Source organism: Penaeus vannamei, chromosome 5 (assembly GCF_042767895.1).
Source record: "Penaeus vannamei isolate JL-2024 chromosome 5, ASM4276789v1, whole genome shotgun sequence".
In the NCBI taxonomy this organism is placed as follows: Eukaryota; Metazoa; Arthropoda; class Malacostraca; order Decapoda; family Penaeidae; genus Penaeus; species Penaeus vannamei.
The window spans coordinates 46,629,164-46,646,663 of NC_091553.1; the positions used below are offsets into that span (position 1 = coordinate 46,629,164).

Genomic DNA, 17,500 nt, shown 5'->3' on the forward strand with positions numbered 1-17,500 from the left:
GCCACCCCACTTTCCACCCGCCACCACAACTTACCACTCACCCTCTTCGTCTTCCTAACAGATGCTAGGTGTCTCGAGCACCTACCACCTACCACCCACCCCAACTACACACCCATCACCCACCACACCCAGCTTCACCCCACCTACCACACACCACCTGCCACCCATCCTTCCACCCACCACCCACCCTACAACCTACCACCTACCACTTACTACCACCTCCCCACTCACCCCCTTTGTCTCCCAAACAGATGCTGGGTCTCTCGAGCACCACCAGCACCCCCACCCACCTACACACCCTCTTCACCCACTTCACCCACTTCACCCTACCCACACTACCCACCTACCCACACTTTCCCACCTACCCACCTACCCACCTACCCACCACCTACCCACCCACCACCACCCACTGACCCCCTTCGTCTCCCACACAGATACTAGAGTCTCTCTCACCCACCCCCCACACTCACCCACCCACACACCCACCTACCACCACCCACTGACCCCCCTTCGTCTCCCACACAGATGCTGGGTCTCTCGAGCACCAACAGCACCCCCACCCCACCCCACCCCACCACCCACCTACTTACCCACTTCACCCTACCACCCACACTCCCACCCACCACCCACCTACCCCCCACCCACCTACCCACCACCCACTGACCCCCTTCGTCTCCCACACAGATGCTGGGTCTCTCGAGCAGCCGCCTCAACGACCGGTACCACAGCGTGGAGCGCCTGGCGGAGCAGCGGGGTCTCTTCGGCGGCACGGAAGGACCTCAGGACCTGGACCACCTCGAGTCCGTGTCGCAGAGGGGCGTGGCCAAGTCGCTCTCGGGATCCCGGACGTGGAACAAGTATGATCTGCTTGAGGAGAGGTAACGGATAGGGAGGTTGTTAGGGTTTTTTTGGGGGCGGGGTGTTTCGTTTTTTTTTTTCTACTTTTTCTTTGTTTTCTTTCTTTCTCTCTTTTTTTTCCTTTTTTGTGTTTATTTCTTTTTCTGTTTCTGTTTTTTTTTCCTTTCTTTTTGTTTCTGTTTCTGTTTCTGTTTTTTTCCTTTCTTTTTGTTTCTGTTTCTGTTTCTGTTTTTTTCATTTCTTTGTTTGTTTTTCTTTTTCTGTTTTTTCCTTTCTTTGTTTCTGTTTTTTTCTTTTTATTTTTTTTATTTTTTGTTTCTGTTTATTTTAACCATTATTTTTTTGTCTTTTTTCTTCTGCTGCATCTGCCTTTTCTTCGTCTTCTTTATCTTTCTATCCTCCTCCTTCTCCTCTTCCTCCTCATCATCTTCAGCTTCTCCTTCTCTCCTTCCTCCTTCACCATCATCTTCTCCTCGTCCTCCTCTTCCTCCTCCTCCTCCTCCACATCTTCCTCTTCCTCCTCCTCCTCTTCCTCCTCCTCCTCCTCCTCCTCCTCATCTTCCTCCTCATCTTCCTCCTTTCTTGTCTTTTTCTTCTTTACATTAATTAATTTGTCATTTCTAGGGCATTTGGGTGTGTCTCATGTGCAGATTGATGCAAAGGAATATTTTATTGTGTTTTAGGTAAGATAGTTCCCCCTTCTCCCGTCACCCCTTTCTCTTCCCCTCTTCCTCCCTCCTTCCTCTTCTTTCGGCTTTCCTCCTTCCTTCACCACTTCCTCTCTCCCTCACCCCTTCCAAACCCCCTTTTCCTTCACACCCCTTCCCCTTATTCTCCCTCTGCCTCTCCTTCCCCCTTCCCCTTTCCCCTTTCCTCACCCCTTCATACCTTCCCCTCCCTTCCTCTCCTCTTACCCCCATCCCTTCCTCCACTCCCTACTCACTCCCTCCCATCCCCTTCCCATCCCCTCCCATCCCCCTTCCTCCCCTCTCTGCTCACTCCTCCCTTCCCTCAAACTCCATTCCTCCTCCCCATCCCCCTCCCCTTTCCCCCATCCCCCACTCCCTCTCAACCTCCCCTTCCCCTCCATCTCCCATCCCTCATCCCTCATCCCCCTTCCTCCTTCCCCATCCCCTTTCCCCCTTCTCCCCCTTCCCCTCCCATCCCCCCTTCCTCCACCCCTACTCACTCCCTCCCTTCCCCTCAAACCCCCTTCCCCCTTCCCCATCCCCATCCCCCATCCCCCCTCCCCTTCCCCTCCATCCCCTTCCCCACACACCCCCTTCCCCCACTCCCCTACTCCTCCTCCCTTCCCCTTTCCTCCACATCCCCCATCCCCTTTCCCCCTTCTTCCCCCCATCCCCTTTCCTCCACCCCTACTCACTCACTCCCTTCCCTCCAACCCCTTCCCCCTTCCCCCGTCCCACTTCCCCCATCCCTTCCCCGCTTCCTCCATCCCCCATCCCCTCCTATCCTCCTTCCTCCTCCCCTTACTCACTCCCTCCCTTTTCCCCCCTCCCCCTCCCCTTCCCTCCCATCCCCCTTCCCTCCCCCCTCCCCTCCCCCTTCTTCCCCCCTTCCCCCCTTCCTCCACACCCTACTCACCCCCTCCCTTCCTCCTTTCCTCCCCCACAGAAACGGCGAGGACGAAGTGAAGACGGAGTACTCCCGCGTGTCCAACCGGTACATCAAGGGCGTCCACGCGGGCAGGCGAGGTCACGGCGGGTCACACCACTCGAGCCGAGCCTACATCGAGCGGGAGTACCTCAAGTCCTCGGCCATGTCGGATACGAGCGAGGCGCCGTCGCTCGGTGGGTGTTTGTGTTTGTTTGGTTTGTTTAATTTGTTTGATTATTGTGTTATTACTTTGTTTTTTTTTTGTTGAAGCGTTTTTGTAAAAATGTGTAAATGTATATTTTTTGTGTTTTGTGTTTTCCTCTGTTTTTTGTCTTGAAACTATTTAAAAGACTCAATATGAGACCCAAAAAGACCTCATTTTTATTTTTCGAGACCCAAAAAGACCTTATTATTCATTTCAAGACCCAAAAAGACCTCATTATTCATTTCAAGACCCAAAAAGACCTTATTATTTATTTAGAGACCCAAAAAGACCTCATTATTTATTTCAAGACCCCCAAAAGGACCTCATTATTCATTTCCCTTCCTCTCTCTCCTCGCAGCCTCCCACGTCCGCCGGGTGCGCGTCCCGTCCCAGGCGTCCGACGTCGACCAGTTCCTCGACGACCTGTTCATGCCGGTGCTGAACTCCCAGCTGGACGAGCTCTCCGACGCCCGCTCCCTCGCCGCCTCCATCAAGGGCGGCGGCAGGGCGGCAGGAGGAGGAGGAGGAGGAGGAGGAGGAGCCCCGGGGATCGAGGCTCCTTACGGCGACGACGGCAGCGACTTCGACTACGACGAGAGCATCGTCTTGGCGAGGTGAGGGTGGGAGGAGGGGGTGGGAGGGTGGGGTGGGGTGGAGGGGGAGGGGGGTAGGGTCGGTTTACTTGTGTGGGGGGGTTGTGGGTGAGGGGTTGTGGTGTCTTTTTTTTTGGGGGGGGGGGGCGGGGTGCGTGTTTGTTTCGATTGATGGCGTATTGTGTTTGTAAACATGTGCAAAATATTTTTTTTCTTGGATGTTATAACGCTATCGAGAGGAACGCCTCTTTTTTATGAGCATTACGTTTCATCAATATTATGAGAAAAAAATAGCTGTATTTATGATATTCCTTACCTTTCCTACTGCAAAATATGATATTGACCTCGGTCCCTCCTTCCAGAACGCGCCAGGGCTCCTTCAGAAGACAGAGCCTCCTCCAGACGCTGCAGGACGTTGACCTGAACGAGTCCCTGACGGCCCTGACCGCCGCGCCCCTGCTCGAGGAGGCGCTCAAGGGCGGAGGCCAGGGCGCCGCCGAAGTCGAGACCGGGGCGCCGCCACAGCCTGGGGCAGGCGGAGCGTTCTTCTCCAACACGTCCATGTCGGGGGCGCCCGGGTCGCCTCCGCCCTTCGTCATGCCCAACACCATGCCCCTCTACACGCCCGGAGGTGAGGCCCGCCCTGCTCTTTCGTGCCGAGAGTGATAGGAACGATAAGACAAGTGGCGTGATTGTAAAAATGGTCGTATCTTGTATAATACAGCCCTAGAAGCATCATTGATTTGAGTAATAACAAGAGCAATGGGAGTAGCAGAACGTTTATCTACTCAAGCTCAAAACCGAAGCAAAGGACATCCCTAACCAAGGCCCCTTCCCTTCCCTCCGCAGGCGTGAACGTCCCTGGCCTCCAGCAGCAGCAACAGACGCCGCAGGCCACCAACATGACGCCCAACCAGATCCTCGTGTACCAGCAGAATGTCCAGCGCGCCTTCCTGCAGTCCGCCGTGGCCCAGAACATCCAGATCCAGCAGCACCTGATGGCGCAGAACCAGGCGTTGCAGCAGCTCCTGTCGCAGTCGGTGCCGGTGAGTGGATAATGCCAAATCTCGGAGTCTTTCTCTGATGCCTGTGTGAGATGATTTGTTTCTTCTTATCTCATTTTTTTATTAATTTTGTGCGTGTGTTGCCATTGTGTGAGGAGCCGTGATAAAGAGTTAAGTGTGCATGTGAGTTAAGAGTACGTTGTTTTTTTCTCTCTATTTTTTATGATCATAGAAAAAGCAAAATAAAAAAAAAACATTTTTAGATGACTTTTAGGAATGATTCCTTTCCTTCGACTCCTGAGCGTGATATTTCCTGCAGCACATGGGCATGGCATCCCGGGACTTTAACCCTCAGAGTGCCCTCGGCCTAAATATACTTGGCATGATGTCCATGTCTGGCTTGCCCATGGCGGCTGGCATGCCCTTGTCGGGGATGCCGGGCCTGTCGGGGATGCCGGGCCTGTCGGGGATGCCCATGGCTTCTGGAATGCCCATGACGCCGGCAATGCCCATGGCAGCGGGTATGCCCATGTCACCAGGCATGCCGATGGCCCCTGGTATGCCCGCGGGCTTATCGGTGTCATCCGGCATGCCCATGACGACTGGCATGCCCATGTCCCCCGGGCTTCCCACGACGCCAGTGCCCCCCGCGGGCATGAATGGCATCGCAGGCTTGACAGGCGTCCCGGGCATGACAGGGACCCCAGATGAACCCCAGGTTGGCAGGGCTCACTACCGGGTGGGCGGGGACACGTACTCGCTCCCCCAGAGACGCGGCGTCGGCAGCAGCAACAAGGTACCTTTGTTGGGGCCGGGAGGACACCGCCACGACGGGGTCTCGCTTGTAGATCCGTTGACTCCCCTTCCAGCGAGCGCTTCTAGTCACCTTTAATTCCTAGTCTCGCCTCTTTACTCACCGTAGTCGCCGGAGCAAAGGGGCCAATAGCAGGTCACTTTTCTTTAGGGGGGAAAACACCACTAACCTGAGGGATCCACTTAGACTCCATGTACAGCAAAAGGGTCGGGTGTGCTTCGGATTCTGTGCTGCCGCTGGCCCATCTTAACCCGAACGGTGGCAGAAACTCGCCTTCTAGGGCTTTCACTACGGATACTGGATCATTTCCGCTTTTCATAATTATTCATTTTTCCCTACTTTGCTTCTGAGGACAACAGGACGTATCGTACTTCTTTGTGGTCTTTCATAATTTTTTTTTTCTTTCACTCTGAATACCTTCTGAACAGATATATGCATAAATGTGATTATCATTTCACTGTGAGACATCCGTATCCACTTTTTTTCTTGTTCTTTCCAACCTTTTATCGCCCATACAAAATATAGAACGATAATAATAGATAGATAGATAACACGGATTCTGTGCTCGCAGGTGTCGTTCCAAGAGCCGGAGCAGAGCGAGCTGTGGAGCACCGAGAAGGCCGGGAGCGCCGAAGGAGGCAAGGAAGGGGCCCAGGGAGGGAGCCAGAGGCCTTCCGTCCCCTCGATGTCCCCGCCTCCGCCCTTGGTGATGCTGAGTCCGGGCAGCTCGGCGCCGATGTTCTCTCAGGCGGCGGCGCTCTCCTCGCCCGTGCAGGACCAGTCGTCCAAGAAGACCTCGAACGCCTCCGATGACGCCAAGGTGGGTCGTGGGCGCCGCTGCTGTCCCCTCGCGTTAGTTGTAATGCCCAGTTAGGCTCCTATTGTGCTTGTGCTAAAGTCCTATACAGTTACACTCATGTGTCTTGTAACGGGTCAAGTGAGTCCCGCATACCACAGGGACGTCCCACTGCCCTCGTATGCATATAGACTAAAAGGTTTAGGGCATCAGTGTAACGCGTATACCTCGGTGATTAGTGATGGATCTTTGGTCTCCAGTTTTAGAGGTTCCCTTTGACATCACTCCAAAGGCTCATGATAGAGGGTATTAGTGACTACTCGTGGGTTGTTTGTTTTGCTTTTTTCGAGTCGTTAGTGGACCCTGGGCTTCTCGTGTGCACCTCACCTGTTCAGTGGGATCGACCCAGCACCTCAGTCTCTTCTAATGCACCTGCATGCCTCTGGCTCCCCTTCTCCAACCTTCAGATGTTCCACGACTTTAGCATAGGACCAGGGTCTCCGGGCTCGCTTGGCTCGCCTCCAGGAAACGCCTTCGGAGCCACCGAGTCTCCGTGGGGGGGCGTGGTGCCGCCTCCCCCGCCCATGCCGACGCACCTGCAAGGGGAGGTATGTACGCGAACCAAGAGCAAAAGCCGTCGAAACCGTTGTCTGTCAGTCAGAGAAAAGCCTCGAAAAGCCTGTAGTTTGCTTCTAGAGTTCAGACTTCCGTTAAAGCTTTCATGAAGCAGTTATACATAGTGGGATGAAACACAGAGTCAACTTGCTTCCATTCCCCCAAAATATATCTATTTATTTGTATGTACAGTACTATCGATCCCTTTCCCCGACGTGATTTGTAAACATCAGACTGCTTATTAATCAGTTTAATTCTCTCCTAAATCCGGATAATGTGTTCACTCGCCTGACTGTCTCCTTCGCCCTAAGGATGGCCAGGGAGGCTTCATGGACCCTTACCAGCGAGCCAAGACCGTCAGGATAGGCAAGTGGCGTTGGCCTCCTCCCAAGGGCGAGGAGGATCCCAACGACTCCTTCCTGCAGTTCAAGATCAGGCAGCAGAGCAGGAAGACCTCCAAGCAGAGCGACGGAAGGGTGGGTTTTACTGAGAGAATATTGTGTGTGTGTGTGTGTGTGTGTATGTGTGTGTGTGTGTGTGTGTGTGTGTGTGTGTGTGTGTGTGTGTGTTTATGTGTGTGTTTATGTGTGTGTGTGTGTTTATGCGTGTTTATGTGTATGTTTGTGTGTATAGATAGATAGCTAGGTAAATAGATCTATATATATATTATTTACCAGTATTACAGATTGATATGAAACGTTGATTTCAATCATCCCGAGATATTTTTCATATGCAAGTACTGTCAAATATCTTGTTGTAGTTATGTTCCTGGATAACCGATGAAAAATCATTAACCACATATTCTTGAGAACAAGTACCAATAAATGACATTTATGAAAATAGTGCTACTATACAATCTTCATTAATTAATGCAACGACATTCGTTCCCGAGAGCCAGCCGGAGTATATGTCACAAGGACCCCTTCCCCCTCCTCCCCCAGGACTCCCAGCGCCCGAGCCGCGACGAGAGCTTCGGCGTGGAGTGGGAGGAGTTCGAGATGGGCGGCATCCCGAGCAGCGCCGAGCAGAGCCCCCGCAAGGACAGCCACGAGAAGATCCAGATGCAGATGCAGCAGATGCAGCTGGAGGGACAGACGCAGCACCAGACCAACGGCTTCGGCCCGATTTCCCCGAGGGACGCGACGGACGGCAAGGAGAAGGAGAAGGAGAAGGGCGCCCCACGCAGGCGGAGGGACTCGTGGGACAACCCCATGGACGAAGGGAAGTCGCCGGGCATCGGGAAGCTCAAGATTTCGCGCGAGATGAGGGAGAAGCTGGAGGCGCTCACGTCGTCGCATCCGTCGAGGTGAGGCGGAGGCGCAGGCGGAGGGGGACGTCATATTTTGGAGGGATTTGTTATTGCTTTTGTGTTGTTTGTTATATTTTATGTATTTTCTGTTATTATTCTTATTGTTATAATCATTACTTCGATGTCTTTGATGTCACTGCTATTAGTTATCATTATAAGTATGATTGTGATTTTTTGTTTTTGATGTAATCACTGTGTATGTACCGTCAGCCTCACTTTATGATCATTAGTGACTATTACCATAGTCCTGTAACGGCGCTTACCTTTATTGTTATCTAGAAATGGTCCAATAATGCATCTATCGCCCCCCCCCCCCCCAGATCCAAGAAGAGCCCGACCCAGAAGCAGACGCGCGGCGTCCCCAAGAAGCTGGAGGCGCACCGCCAGTACCTCCTTCAGCACCAGCTGGAGGGCGACAAATGGGACACCGTGGACTCGTCGAAGGGCGTGTCCTCCAAGGGCGAGAAGGGCGCCGTGCCCCCGCCGCCGCCCATCGCCCCGCCCAACGCCTTCTCGGGCAGCTCGCGGGCGGACGTCCGGTACCACCGGTCCAAGTCCCCGGACCCTTCGGTGTCGTCGCAGGAGAGCTCGCCGGTCATCCCGCAGCCGAGGTCGCCGCCGCCGCCCATCCAGCCTTCGGGCTTCCGCGGCGGCATCGAGCTGCGCGTCGAGGCCAGCGAGCGCCGCACCTCCGTGTCCACCATGCACACCGAGAAGACGGAGCATTTCGAGCGTGAGTCGAGGATCTGCTCTCGTCCATTCCCCTGTGGCGCTTTCGTCTTTATTTTTGTTATTCAGATTAGCTTTGTTCCCTGTGTGATATATAGCGAATTAATGTTGTTTTTGTAGACTCCCTTGCGATACTTCTCTTCTTGTTATTGTCTTTGTACCCTGTGTGATATTTAACAAACAAATACCTCTTTGAAGGCCATCGTAGTTATGCCACATTCATCGCAAAGCTTCCCCACCATATAACGAAAAAGAACACTAGACACAACAACGAACTTAATAAGTAACGGGAAAGAACACTGGACACAACGACGAACAGAATAAAGAAAGAATAAGAACACTGAACACCGCAACGACCATAAAAGATAACGAAAAAAGAACAATAAACATAACAGCAAGCGTAATACAAACCGATAAAGACCATTAACACAATAATAACGCCCATCCCTCCTCAATCCCCACACCTAACGAGTCCTTCCCCCTTCTTCCCCCAATCGCAGTGGAGGAATCGTCCGAGTTCCTGCAGCCGGTGGACCAGGCGCCGATCCTCGTGGACAAGGAGATGGAGAAGAGATCCTACGAGGCTATGAAGACCCGCCTGCTTCCGGCGCCGCACAGCCCCCACCTCACGTACTCGCGCGTCCCTTGGTCTCTCACCCTCAGGAAGGAGGTGAGGAACCAGGTCTTGGAGGATGAGAGAGAGAGAGAGAGAGAGAGAGAGAGAGAGAGAGAGAGAGAGAGAGAGAGAGAGAGAGAGAGAGAGAGAGAGAGAGAGAGAGAGAGAGAGAGAGTGTGTGTGTGTGTGTGTGTGTGTGTGTGTGTGTGTGTGTGTGTGTGTGTGTGTGTGTGTGTGTGTGTGTGTGTGTGTGTGTGTGTGTGTCTGTGTGCGTGTGTGTGTGTGTGTGTGTGTGTGTGTGTGTGTGTAGGGGGTGGGATGGGGGGGGGGGGAGAAGACAGTGGAGAGTGCTTTGAAGCAGTGTGTGTGTGGGGAGTGAAGTCTTGGGGAGGGCATTGAGGGAGTGTGTGTGTGTGTGTGGGTAAAGGAGTGCTTCGAAGGAGTGTGTGTGTGGGAGGGGAATTGAGGCCTAGAGGAGTGTTTTGTAGGAGTGGGTGTGGTTGGCTAGGCTTCAGGGAGTGTTTCGAAGGAGTGTGTTTGAGTAGTGGTGCCTTGGAAGTGCTTTGATGGGAGTAAGTATGGGGAGTGAAGACTTTAGGGAGTGCATAAATTAAGTATGTGTGTGTAAAGGAGTGTGTGGGGTGAATGAGGCCTTGGGGAGTTCTCTGAGGGAGTGTGTTTGAGAAGTGAGGCCTCAATGAGTGTTTCGAGGGTGTAGATGAGGAGAGCGAGGCCCAAGGAGTGTTGATAGAGTGCGTGGAGAGTGACCCCTAGAGGAGTGATTTGATGGAGTGTGTGTGGGAAAAGGAGACCGTGGAATTGTTTTGAAGGAGTGTATGGTGAATGAGGCCCTAGGGAGTGTATAGGGAGGGATGTCCGTAGGTAGTGTTTTGATGTGTAAAGGATTGTTTTAAAGAAGTATGTATGGGAAGTGAGGCATTAGGGAGTCCTTTGAAGGATGTGTTTGAGAAAAGATTCACTCGGGAGTGCTTTGGAAGAGTGTGTGGAGAGTGACGCCCAGAGGAGTACAGTGAAGGAGTGTGTATAGACCTGCAAGAGTATTTAGAAGAGTGTATGAGGGAGTATATCTGTACAGATTGATGGAGAGGGTTTATAAAAGAAAAAGGTTCGATATTTTATTTTTTTATGGTGGCCAGATGCTTCATTATATTTGGTTTAACGAAACATTTTTTAGTTTGTTCAGTTAATGACCTTAGATTGGTCTTCATCTTACTTGAAAATAAGAATTGTGACGCAGTATTTATGGAGCAGATCCATATACCAAATATTTTGTTTTTCATATCAAATAAAAAAACTTTAAAAATATCTTCTCTAAAAATGACAAAAAAAAATAGAACCAACCTTACACCAAAACCTCCAACCCATCTAAAAAAAATAAATGATAATAAATGATTAATAAAATAATAATAAGATAGAATAAAGTAATTGATCCCAACCCCCTATTTTCTTTTTGTCCCCCAGGTGTTCGCTCCAGGTGAGACGCTGCACGGAGAGGCCCTCCACCTGGTCTTCTGCCAGGTGGTGCTCGACGTGTACGCAGGAAACACGCCCAGGATTACACACGAGCAGCGCACGCACATGAGGAAGGTGAGACTGGTGGTTGTCTTGGGTGGGTGGGTGGGGGGGGGTTGTTGGGTGGTTGTGTGGTTGTGTGGTTGTCTTGGGTGGGTGGGTGGTTGTATGGTGGGGGCGGGGGGGTTGTCTTGGGTGGGTGGGTGGGTTGGGGTTGTTGGGTGGTTGTGTGGTTGTCTTGGGTTGTTGGGTGGTTGTATGGGGGTTGTTGGGTGGTTGTGTGGTTGTCTTGGGTGGGTGGGTGGGGGTTGTTGGGTGGTTGTGTGGTTGTCTTGGGTGGGTGGGTGGGGGTTGTTGGGTGGTTGTGTGGTTGTCTTAGGTGGGTGGGTGGTTGTATGGGGGTTGTTGGGTGGTTGTGTGGTTGTCATTTGGGGGTTGTTGGGTGGTTGTCTTGGGTGGGTGGGTGGGTGGGGGTTGTTGGGTGGTTGTGTGGTTGTCTTGGGTGGGTGGGTGGGTTGGGGTTGTTGGGTGGTTGTGTGGTTGTCTTGGGTGGGTGGGTGGTTGCATGGGGGTTGTTGGGTGGTTGTGTGGTTGTCTTGGGTGGGTGGGTGGGTTGGGGTTGTTGGGTGGTTGTGTGGTTGTCTTGGGTGGGTGGGTGGTTGTATGGGGGTTGTTGGGTGGTTGTGTGGTTGTCTTGGGTGGGTGGGTGGGTTGGGGTTGTTGTGTGGTTGTGTGGTTGTCTTAGGTGGGTGGGTGGTTGTGTGGTTGTCTTAGGTGGGTGGGTGGTTGTATGGTTAGGGGGAGGGGGGGTAACTGGGGGTTTCGTTAGAGTGGAGTGGGTTTTTGTTGTTGTTGTTTGTTTTGGGAATGTATTTTTGGGGGGTTTTGTGTGTGTGTTTTGATGGTGTTTTTGTTTTGTTTTTACTTGTGGAATTTCTCGATGAAAAATATAAACATTGGAAAAAATACACACACTTTAACTTAAAAAATACATATCTACACTCTAACTCCACATTTTACCCATATTTTACTTCTCGTTTACCCACCACTTACGCACCACTTACCCACCACTTACCAACCATTTACCCACCACTTACTTACCACTTACCAACCGTTTACCAACCACTTACCCACCACTTACCCAACACTTACCCACCACTTACCAACCGTTTACCCACCACTTATCCACCACTTACCTACCACTTACCCACCACTTACCAACCATTTACCCACCACTTACCCACCACTTACCCACCTTTTCCAGATCATGGACAACCGCGGCATCACCCCGAACAACACCTTCTCGCAACACCACAAGACGAACGTGAAGCGAGAGATCGTCGACTTGGCCAAATCGTGGCCGCTCTATTTCGCCGCCATCTTCCCCGTTACGGTGAGTTTTTTTTTTCGTTTTTTTCGTTTTTTTTTCGTTTTTTCGTTTTTTTTGGTTTTTTTTTCTTTTTGTTTTTTTTTTCGTTTTTTCGTTTTTTTTTTCGTTTTTTTCGGTTTTTAGTTTTTTTTTCGTTTTTCGTTTTTTGTTTCGTTTTTTTTTCGTTTATTTGTTTATTTATTTTTGAGGAAGGGGGGAGGAGGGAAGGAGGGGTGTATTTTTTAGATATTTGTTTTGATTTTATTTCTCTAATGGTTGGTGTTTTGCTTGTGTGTGTGTTTGTTTGTGTGTGTGTGTGTGTGTGTGTGTGTGTGTGTGTGTGTGTGTGTGTGTGTGTGTGTGTTTAAAGGGGTGACTTATGTATTTGTTTTTTTACGTCTGTTTGTGAGGAATATTGTTTTATTTTTAAAGTAGAGAGGTATGTCTGTGTATGTTTGTTTTATTTGTGATTTTATTCTGTTTCATTTATTTTTGTCGAAATAATGAAATATGAAAAATGAAAAAAAACATAAAAGATAAAAAAACAATAAAAATATATACATATAAAAGAAATATGAAAATTGAGAAAAAAAAGAAAAAAAAAAATGATGGGGAATTATGTGCACTTGAATTGAGATAAAAGAAGATTGCGTGAGATTGAGAAGAAAATGGAATGATTCCCGTTTTCTGTATTATATCCCGTTTTCTGTTTTATCTCCCGTTTTCTGTTTTATCTCCCGTTTTCTGATGCATCGCGTTTGGATAACTTCCGTTTGTCTAGTTGAAGTTTCCGCATTTTTCCCTTTTAAAAGCTTTACTATATATAATAAAAACATTTTCTTTTCAAAACAGATACAGATTAATAGTTGAATACCAAAAAAAGGTTGTGAAATCACCTAAAAATTGATATGACATCCACAACACATCGAAAACGTAACTCACAACCCAACCAACTCAGTATATTTCGGAAACGGAAGAAAGATATTAAATGAAAAAAATGAATTATAATAATAATAATCAATTCTTTTTCCCCTTCTCCCCTTCCTCTCGCTCCCCCCCCCTCCCTCCTCCCTGGTCTCCCTCCCTCTCTCCCCTCTCCCCCCTTCTCCCCTCTCTTCCCTTTTCCCCCTCCCTCTCTCCTCTTCCTCCCCTCCCCTCCCAATCCCCTTCCTTCCCTGCTCTCCTCTCCTTCCCTCTCCCTCTCCACCACTCTCACCGTCCCTCTTCCCCTCTCCCCTTTTCCACCTTCTCACCCCTCTCTCCTCTCTCCTTCCATCCCTCTCCCCTCTCCCTTCCCTCTCCCCCTCCCCTCACCCCTCCATCCCTCCCCTCCATCCCCTCCCCCTCCTCCCCCCCTCCATCCCCCTCTTCCCCCTCCTCCCTCCCTCTCTCTCCCCTCTCCCCTCTCCCCTCCCCTCCATCCCCCCCTCCATCCTCTCTTCCCTATTCACCCTCTCCCCCTCCCTCTCCCCTCTCTCTCCCCCTCCATCCCCCTCCCTCTCCCCTCCCCCTCCTCCCCTCTCCATCCCCCTCCCCTCCACCCTCCTCCCCTCTCTCACCCCCTCCTTTCGTCACGACCTCAGGGTTCGCGCAAGTCTGGCGACGTGGAAATGGTGGCCGTGTCTCACTCGGGCGTCAGGCTGCTTCGGCGGGACCACAACCACCTCTCCGTCCTCAACACGTACAGGTAAGGAGGGTTTATTTATTTATTTATTTATTTTTATTGTGGAGTCTCTTTCTTTGTCTGTCTGTCTGTCTATTTGTCTGGCTCTGTCTGTATGTCTGGCTCTGTCTCTCTGTCTGTCTGTCGCTCTCTCTGCCTCTGTCTCTCTCTCTGCCTCTGTCTCTCTCTCTGTCTCTCTCTCTCTCTCTCTCTCTCTCTCTCTCTCTCTCTCTCTCTCTCTCTCTCTCTCTCTCTCTCTCTCTCTCTCTCTCTCTCTCTCTCTCTCTCTCTCTCTCTCTTTTCTCTCTCTGTCTCTCTCTCTGTCTGTCTCTCTCTCTCCACTCTTCTCTGTCTCCTCTCTTCTCTCTCTCCTCTCTCTCTCTCTCCTCTTACTCCTCTCTCTCTTTCTCTCTCTCTCTCTCTCTCCCCCTCCCTCCTCCTCTCTCTCTATACTTCTCCATCTTCCACACGCACTCTCCCCCTCCTCTTCCTCTTCTCCTCCTCCCTCCTCCTCCTCCTCCCTCCTCCTCCTCCTGCTCTTTTTCTCCTCTTCCTCCTCCTCCTCCTCCTCCTCCTCCTCTCCTCCTCCTCCTCCTCCTCCTCCTCCTCCCTCCTCCTTCTCCCTCCTCCTCCTCCTCCTCCTCCTCCTCTCTTCCTCCCTCCTCCTCCTCCCTCCTCCTCCTCCCTCTTCTCCCGATCTATGCCAACCTGCACAGTGTCCACACCAGAGATTTCCCAACCCGCAAAGCCTCCATTTCTGACAGTCAGCCACGGGTCGCCATGTCAGCTGAGAACCCGTGGTGTCATCCTGCGGGGAATGCGCACGTGTCATTTGTTTACGTTGGCGTGGTCATGGTTTTCTGAAATGCGTTTGCGTAGTTGGGAAATGGAGAGAGAGAGAGAGAGGGAGGGAGGGAGGGAGGGAGGAGTGGGAGGAAGAAGAGGGAGGAGGGTGGGAGGGAGGGAGGAGGAGGGAGGAGGGAGGGAGGAGGAGGAGGGAGGGAGGGAGGGAAGAGAGAGAGAGAGAGAGAGAGAGAGAGAGAGAGAGAGAGAGAGAGAGAGAGAGAGAGAGAGAGAGAAGAGAGAGAGAGAGAGAGAGAAGAGAGAGAGAGAGAGAGAGAGATCTGGGAGGGTAGTTTTTTGTTGGTGTTAGTGTTGTTATTACTGTTTTTTTGTTGGTGTTATTATTGTTATATTATTATTATTATGTTTTTGTTATTGCTACTAATATTGTTATTGTTCTGATCATATTATAATTTCTTTTTCGTTTTCTTTTCCCACCTTCCATCTATCTCCATCCCCCTTCCCTCTCCACCTCCCTCCTTTCTCCAACTCACCCTCCACACCCTACCTCTCCACCTCCTCCAACCTTCCTCCCCACACACCTCCCTCTCCACCTCCTCCCATCTACCTCCTCCTTCCCCCTTCCCTCTTCACCTCCTCCTTCCCCCTCCTCTTCTCTCCAACCTCTCCCTCCTCCTTCCCCAACCTTCACCTCCTTTCCCCAACCATCCCTCCTTCCCCCTCCTCCCTCTTCACTTCCTCCTCCTTTCCCCAACCATCTCCCCCACACCCTCCCTCTCCACCTCCTCCTTCCCCCTCCCTCCCTCCCTTCCCCCTCCCTCTTCACCTCCTCCGTCCCCCTCCTCTCCTCCCTCCTCCTCTTTACCTCCTCCCTCCTTTCCCCAACCTTCCCTCCCTTTCCCCAACCTTCCCTCCTTTCCCCACCTCTTCCCTCCTTTCCCCAACCTTCCCTCCACCCCCTCCACTCCCTCCACTCCCTCCACCCCCTCCACTCCCTCCACCCCCTCCTTTCCCCAACCTTCCCTCCACTCCCTCCACACAGTCTCGAGGAAGTGGAGGAGGCGGAGTGCCCCCGCGCGGGCTCCCTCCGCCTGACGGTGGCTGGGGGCGGCCTCATCGTCCTGTACACCCCGCGGGCGCGTCAGATCGCCGCCATCCTCAACAAGTACACTGCCTCGGCTCCGGTAAGTACACCCATTTTTTTTGGCCTTGATTTTTGTTGTTGTTGTTGTTGTTGTTTTGGTTTGATTTTTTCCCCTGATTTTTGTTGTTGTTGTTGTTGTTTTGGTTTGATTTTTTATTTTATTTATTTATTTATTTTTTTTTTGGCCCTGATTTTTTGTTTTTGTTGTTGTTGTTTTGGTTTGATGTTTTTTTTTTGTTTTTTTTTTTTGGGTTTTTGGTTTTTTTATTTATTTAGTCATTTATTTTCAGTTTTTGGTTTTTATTTATTTAGTCATTTATTTCCTGTTATTGGTTTGGTGGTGGTGGTATTGTTGGTTGTTAGTATTATTATTAGTGTAATTGTTGTTGTTGTTGTTATTATCGTTATTGTTGTTATTTGTTACTCCTGCTATTACTACTATCATTATAGGAGTTACTATCGTAAAATTTGATCGCAATTGAGATGATCTTGGAATGGAACAGAAAAATTATGAATTCCTACTCAACCTTAAAAATATACAATATAACATTATGATATATCAAAGTGAAAGATCTATTGAAATCATATCCGTTTAAGAGATTTTTTTTAAAAAGCAGTGGAAAGTGTCGAAAAAAATAAATAATGAAAAGAACTTGTGATAATTAGGAATATATATATTTTTTTAAGCAGTGGAAAGTGTCGAAAAAAAATCATCAACATGAAAAGAACTTAAGTGATAATTAAGCAATTAATTGATTTTATTGGCTTATGGTTGGAAATGAAGAAAATAAAAACACCTGCTTTGAAAAAAAAAGTTGAAATCGATACTATAAGTTTACTATAAGACAAATATCAAACGATGATAACTCAATGTAAACTTAATGTTAATGTTATGTATACAACTTATTATGATAGAAATAACTTGATATGATATATATATAACTTAATATAAGATATATATATAACTTAATATAAGATATATATATATATATATATATATATATATATATATATATATAACTCCAAAAACATCGTAGAGAGAAAAAAAGAAAAAAATGTTGATGCAGACGAAAATAATGAAAAAAAATTATTGAAGGTTACTTCGCGACCACAGAGATGTGGGGAGAGGGAGGGAGGGAGGGAGGGAGAAGGGAAGGGTGGAAAGAAAGGAGGGAGGGAGAGAGAGAGAGGAATGGTGTGAAAAAGGGAGGAAGGGAAGGAGGGATGGGGGGAGGAATGGTGTGAAGAAGGGAGGGAGAAGGGAAAGGTGGAAAGGAGGGAGGGAGGAGAGGGGAAGGTGTGAAAAGAAGGGAGGGAGAAGGGAAAGGTGGAAAGAGGGAGGGAGGGAGAGGAAGGGTTAATGAGGGAGGGAGGGAGAGAAGGAAGGGAGGGAGGAGGGAGAATGGAAGGGTGGGAGGAAAGAAGGGAGGGAGGGAGAGGGGAAGGGTGAAAAGAAGGGAGGGAGAAGGAAAGGTGGAAAGGAGGGAGGGAGGGAGAGGGGAAGGGTGTGAGGGAGGGAGGGAGAGAAGGAGGAAGGGAGGGAGGGAGGGAGAAGGGAAGGCTGGAAAGGAGGGAGGGAGTTAGGAAGGGAATGGTGTGAGGGAGGGAGGGGAAGGAGGGATGGGGGGAGGAATGGTGTGAAGAAGGGAGGAAGAAGGGAAGGGTGGAAAGGAGGGAGGGAGGGAGGGAAGGAGGAAGGGGGTGGAGGAGCAGAGAAATCCCACGGTTAACATCGGAGAGAAAAAGAAAGATAGGACAAACGACCTTCCGCGCTGATGAAATTGGTGTTATTATCGTTTGCTCTTGATGCTTCGCTTTGGTTTTCCTTTTT

At 50.1% G+C, this 17,500-nt stretch overlaps 1 protein-coding gene across 1 annotated transcript in view; it reads left to right on the forward strand.

Annotated features, from left to right (window-relative positions):
* Positions 1-684: 684 nt before the first annotated feature.
* Positions 685-17,500, forward strand: part of LOC113817062 (unconventional myosin-XVB) — a gene marked incomplete at its 5' end in the record, with an annotated part of 70,126 nt that continues 53,310 nt past the window's right edge. The window contains 16 exon segments of the mRNA XM_070122187.1: positions 685-878; positions 2,494-2,669; positions 3,039-3,294; positions 3,636-3,904; positions 4,123-4,319; positions 4,597-5,073; positions 5,663-5,911; positions 6,355-6,495; positions 6,814-6,978; positions 7,444-7,808; positions 8,132-8,544; positions 9,041-9,210; positions 10,639-10,764; positions 11,954-12,082; positions 13,642-13,745; positions 15,568-15,709. Of these exon segments, the coding sequence (XP_069978288.1) occupies positions 685-878; positions 2,494-2,669; positions 3,039-3,294; positions 3,636-3,904; positions 4,123-4,319; positions 4,597-5,073; positions 5,663-5,911; positions 6,355-6,495; positions 6,814-6,978; positions 7,444-7,808; positions 8,132-8,544; positions 9,041-9,210; positions 10,639-10,764; positions 11,954-12,082; positions 13,642-13,745; positions 15,568-15,709 (3,573 nt within the window).